The sequence below is a fragment of the Rousettus aegyptiacus genome, unplaced genomic scaffold, assembly GCF_014176215.1.
Source record: "Rousettus aegyptiacus isolate mRouAeg1 unplaced genomic scaffold, mRouAeg1.p scaffold_m13_p_4, whole genome shotgun sequence".
In the NCBI taxonomy this organism is placed as follows: domain Eukaryota; kingdom Metazoa; phylum Chordata; class Mammalia; order Chiroptera; family Pteropodidae; genus Rousettus; species Rousettus aegyptiacus.
In genome coordinates this window covers 97,265,282-97,271,128 of record NW_023416307.1, presented here as the reverse complement: position 1 = coordinate 97,271,128, position 5,847 = coordinate 97,265,282, and the positions used below count along the sequence as shown (strand labels likewise).

At 32.8% G+C, this 5,847-nt stretch overlaps 1 protein-coding gene across 1 annotated transcript; it reads right to left on the bottom strand.

Annotated features, from left to right (window-relative positions):
• Positions 1-738: 738 nt before the first annotated feature.
• On the bottom strand, positions 739-2,096 carry LOC107513406 (elongation factor 1-alpha 1-like). The gene is given in 4 exon segments (XM_036219367.1): positions 739-946; positions 948-1,179; positions 1,182-1,382; positions 1,385-2,096. Coding segments are annotated over 4 exon segments (1,353 nt in total).
• Positions 2,097-5,847: the final 3,751 nt, after the last annotated feature.

The window sequence follows — 5,847 nt, the reverse complement described above, 5'->3', positions numbered from 1 at the left end:
TTATAAACTACCTGAGTATTCGTAAATGTGAGAATTCACATTTCAATAACTGGAAAACTAAAATTTATATACCAACAAATTTACTCAATATTGATGTAACTACACAAAATTTCATATGCAACACATGGACTTTACTATTACAGAATTTAGTCTTTGTAACTAGCTTACACATAAACAGTCACTCTTTGCTTATCTGTCCTAACCTATGAAGTTTTGAACCAACAGACTCCTCCCATAGCTTTTTACTATGTAATTCCTCCCCTTCAGGCAAGGTGAAAAGCCCCAAGTTCCCACCCATAAAAAAATTTTTAACCCAGAATTATCTAATTCTAAATTTTCAGTGGATATAACACCAGAAATAGTCTTTTATGGGCAAGTCTTCTATGTATGCAGTACTATAGAAGTTACAGTGTTGACCAAAAGAACACACGAGTTTGTCATTAAACTTTGTCTTAAACGGTCTCAGAATTCTGTGACAGGTTTTTTGGTTAAGTTATTTCCATTAAAAAGTACTGATTTTTAAAAACTAAAAGCTTTAAAACTGCCACACACACATGTGCATGCACACACAAAAAAGTCCGTAAAACATTCATCTTTCCTTCTAAAGATTTTACGATGCATTGTAATCATTAACCAGTCTTTTACTATTAAATTTAAATGGTTAATTGAGACAAACAGTTCTGAAACCATTCTTCCACCACTGATTAAGACTGAGGTGGTAGGTATTGGGGATAATACTCATTTAGACTTCTGAGCTTTCTGGGCAGACTTGGCGACCTTGTCAGTTCCAGCTGCCTTCTTGTCCACTGCTTCGATGACACCCACAGCAACTATCTCTGCAAAACTGTGCAGAGGAGGACAGTCAGAGAATCTCTCAACACATGTGGGCTTGCCAGGAACCATATCAACAATGGCAGCATCACCAGATTTCAAAAACTTCAGTCCATTCCAGCTTTTGCCCAGAACGACAATCAATTTTATCAGCAAATTTTGAAGCAATGTGAGCTGTGTGCCAACCCAGTATAGGTGTGTATATGGCACTGATTTAGCCTGGATGGTTCATAATAATCACCTGAGTCTTGAATCCAGCTCCTTCCACTGATGAATCATTTTTGCTGTCACCAGCCACATTACCACAACGAACATCTTTAACCGACACACTCTTGACATTAAAACCACATTGTCCCCAGGAAGAGCTTCATTCAAAGCTTCATGGGGCATTTCAACAGACTTTACTTCAATTGTAATGTTGACTGGAGCAAAGGTGACCACCATGCGAGGTTTCAGAACACCAGTCTCCACTCGGCCCACATGAACAATACCAATACCACCAATTTTGTAGACATCGTGGAGGGGCAGATGGAAAGGCTCATCAGTTGGACATTTGGTGGCAGGATGCAATCCAGAGTTTCAAACAGTGTGGTTCCACTGTCACTGCCATCTTTATGGGTGATTTTGCAGTTCTTTAACCAAGACATGTTAGCACTTGGCTCCAGCATGTTGTCACCATTACCGTTCCAATCTGAAATTGTCACAAATGCTACTGTGTCAGGGTTGTAGCCAATTTTCTTAATGTAGGTGCCGACTTCCTTAATGATTTTCTTGTACTTACAGCTGTAGTGAAGCTCAGTGGAATCTAGTTTAGCATCAGCAATTAATTTTTTTACAGCCAGTGCATAAGCCAGAAGGGCATGCTCACAGGTCTGCCCATACTTCAAGATATTCACTTCAAATTCACTGACACCAGCAGCAACAATCAGGACAGCACAGTCAGCCTGTGATGTGCTTGTAATCATGTTTTTGATAAAGTCTCTCTGTCCTGAGGCATCAATGATGGTCACAGAATACTCGCTAATCTTGAATTTCCACAGAGAGATATCAATGATGAAACCATGCTCATGTCCAACTTTCAGTTTATCCAAGACCCAGGCATATTTTAAGGAGCCCTTTCCCATTTTGGCAATCTCTTTCTCAAAATTTTCAATGGTTCTTTTGTTCATCCCACCACATTTGTAGATCAGATGACCAGTAATGGTAGACTTGCTGGAATCTATGTGTCCAACAACAATGTTGATATAAGTCTTTTCCTTTCCCATTTTGGCTTAGATTTAATGGTGGTTTTCACAGCACTTGTGTTTTGATGGCAAACTCCATTGCCAGAAAGCTCTGAACCCTCATTTTAAATAGAAGCATACAGGTGCCAGTATAACAAAATATGTTTTATAAGCTAATGGAATTGAGTCTTCAAAACAAGTAATAATATGCTTATTCCATTTTTTTTTTGTTTCCTTACATTATAAAGAAAATCTTATTTGGTTTACTCTGTTTTCTTTTTGTTTTGTTTTGTTTTGTTTTTAACACTGCAACTATGTATTACTTCATCTCAATTCTCAAAGTGTGGTCCAAGGACCCCTAGGATCCCTAAGCTTCTCTGAAGGGACCTAACAGGAACTACTTTTCCAATGACATATCTATGTGATATTTTGTATATTTTGCATTTACTTCCATCTAAACAAACTATCCCAAGAGGCTAAATGCAGAAGCAGATATATGAATCCAGTTCTTCGGTTTTCACAGACATTAAAGAAACTGCAAAAATGTAAAAATGACACTCATCATTTTTTAAATTTGTGATAATTTAGATGCTTTTTTAAAGATGTATTTCATTATGTAATGATTTATTAACATTATTTTAAAATTAATGTGAAAATGTTTTAAACATCTCAGTGTTAATTTCTAATATGATAAATATTTCTACATAGGATTCACCAAAACAAAAGTTTTTGAGGGTCCTCAATTATTTTTAAGAGTGTAAACAGATCGAGAGGACAAAAAGTTTGAACCTCAATAGTCTCAATAGTCTGCAGTATTCCCAACTCTCTGGGGAAGAAGGAAAAAAAGGCGAAGGGTCAGGGGAATTAAACAGATTTGTTCTGTGGTGCGTAAAGGTATGCAAGATGATATATTTTGGTGTAAGAAGAAAATAGTGAAATTTCAGTGACATATTTGACATCATCCTTTGTTTAATTCCTATATTGGAATATATTTTATAACATGCACAATAAATTTTGCCATAATTTAGAAATGAATTAGTATTAATATGTTAAAGAAAGTAAAAAATGTTTTAGCCATAGGGTATATAACTTTAAAAACTTGTGGACTAGTGATTTAAGAAAATAGATTGCTATGTCCATAGTGGATGAAATTGTGCCAGTACCATGCTGTTTTGATTACTGTAGCCTTGTAGTATAGTTTGATATCAGGTAGTGTGATACCTCCAACTTTATTCTTTCTTCTCAAGATTGCTGTGGCTATTCAGGGTTTTTTATGGCTCCATATAAATTTTAGGATTATTTTTTCTAGCTCTTCAAAAAATGCCATTGGTATTTTGATAAGGTTTTGCATTGAATCTATAGATTGCTTTGGGTAGTATGGCGATTTTAATGATGTTGATTCTTCCCACCTATGAACATGGTATATGCTTCCATTTATTTGTATCCTTTTCAATTTCTTTTTTCAATGACTTATATTCTCTGAAAACAGGTCTTCTGCTTATTTGATTAATTTGATTCCCAAGTATTTTACAGTTTTTGACGCAAATGTAATTGGGATTGTTTTCTTAATTTCTCTTTCTGAAAGTTTATCATTGGTGTATAAAAATGCCACTGACTTCTGAATATTTGGAGAGAGTTTTAAGTGAGACTAAAGAGTTAGCCAAAGGCCAAAGAGGAAAGACATTGTGCACTAGCTATAACATTTCTGTTTTACTGTGTGAGCAAAGAAAAGTTGCTAAAAGATTTTAAGCAATGGAGCTCTGTGGTCAGATATAAAATTTGGAAAGTTAATTCTGAATGCAGTTTCACAAATTACCCAGGTAAACAACAATAACATTTTCACCAGAAGTTATGACACATAGCAGAGTGAAGTAGTATTGAGTTTCTAAACATCAAGTTATGTAATTCTGCAGCTGATTTTGTATATTAAATATTTTTACTGAAGAAGTGTTAGCAATACAATTAAATTCAGAAACATAAATAAGATTTTTCAGAATTTCTAAACAATTGTATCCCTGCCTCTTGGGGGAAGTGGGGCAGAGAGAAAGTAGGGTGGTAATATTCTATGATTTACAAAGTGGCAGTATCTATTGACGAATCATGTCTCTTTCCTAGTTTTTGATATTTTTAGGTTGACTTATTTGTCCTCATGCTCTTCCATTAAAACTGAGAATCAACTATTTAAAGTCTTTACTTATAAGCTGACAAAAATTAATTATATATTTTCTCAATTCCTCTCTTATTTCTTCTTTAAAAAATATATAAAATACTTATATCAATAATACTTTAGCAGCAGCATTAATCAAATAATAATGAATATCTAATTTTTTTAATCCATAAGTACTCAAAGGTATTTTATGATCTTTCACCCATAAAAATCTTAGCATGCCATGAGAATTTATTTAAGCTGAATAAAATGAATTAGTTGTCTAAGTAAGCCCGCAAGTTAAGTTAAATCTTAAGTATTTTTTTTTATAACAACTTTTCTATGTTAACATGCTAATGTACTTTTTGGAAAAATGCCAAAATGATACTATGGACCTTATTTTTCCTCTCTGTCCATATTTCTTTAAAAAAAAAAAATTTACACTACGAACGTATAGGATGAGTCTCTTTGCCTCAGGGACGTAGAAATACGTTTGTCATATGGTGTGATACTATAGGTTTTTGAGGAACCCGAACATGAATTTTAGATCTACTGTTAGCTAAATGTAAGATTGGGAAAGTTGCTTGACCTCACATAACCTGTTCTTTTTTAACAGCAAAATGAGGATAATATATTTTAAGGATTAAATATGTTCTATATTAAGTGTTCAATAGTGCTTGGTATAGAGCAAGTATTTAATGTCTAGAACTATTATTATTAATATGAACTATTATTATTATTAATATTTTTATTATTAAAAAATTTACTTGTTTTTTTTTTCTGCTTTCTGGTAATGAGGACATTCCTGTTAGGGAGAAATTCTACTTACCACAAAACTCCTGTCAACCAATCATTTTATTTTTCAAAATTATTTTTTAAGGTCACACTCTGTCATAGTGGTAAAGAAATCTACTACCCTAAAATCTCATCCTTGGTTTTTCTGCAGATTTGTAACTTTAAGCTCCAAAATCAATTGAAGGTAATCTTAAATGGTTACTACCCACTGGAGTATAATGAAATTATCTCACAAAAATAGTATCTAGACCCCAACCTTTGCGGAATCTCAAAAACTGTTTTTTCAAAGGCAATGAAAGTCAAAGACAATCAAACGTACTTGAAAAAGAGAGAAAAAAATTATGAGAAAGAACCAGAAGCATAAAAGAATATTTTATATATATTGACATTATCTCAAATTACAATATGACTATGTTTACTGTGCATAAAGAAATATTCAAAACTCACAAATATGTGCAGATTATAGAAAACTAGAAAAAGTTACAAAGCAGACTTGAAAAATAACCAAATATAATTTGAAAAAATAAAAAATTACAAAAATATAATACAATAAAAATGTAAAATACAAAATAATTATAAAAATTCAATACAATTTAATAAAGGTTAAAAAAAATAAATGTGCTATTTGACAGCAAACCAGGAACCTAAATATAGAGATGAATAAATTGAAAGGTAGGTCAAAAGAAAACATTCAGAGAGCTGCAAATAGAGATAAAAACATGGGAAAATAGAAGAGAATGTAAAAGACGAGACGGATTTAGTGAAAAATTCCAAAAGAAAATCATATTTCTAAATTTGTATTTACCTAATTACATCACTTTAAAAAAAAAAAAACCACCAAATATTGATACT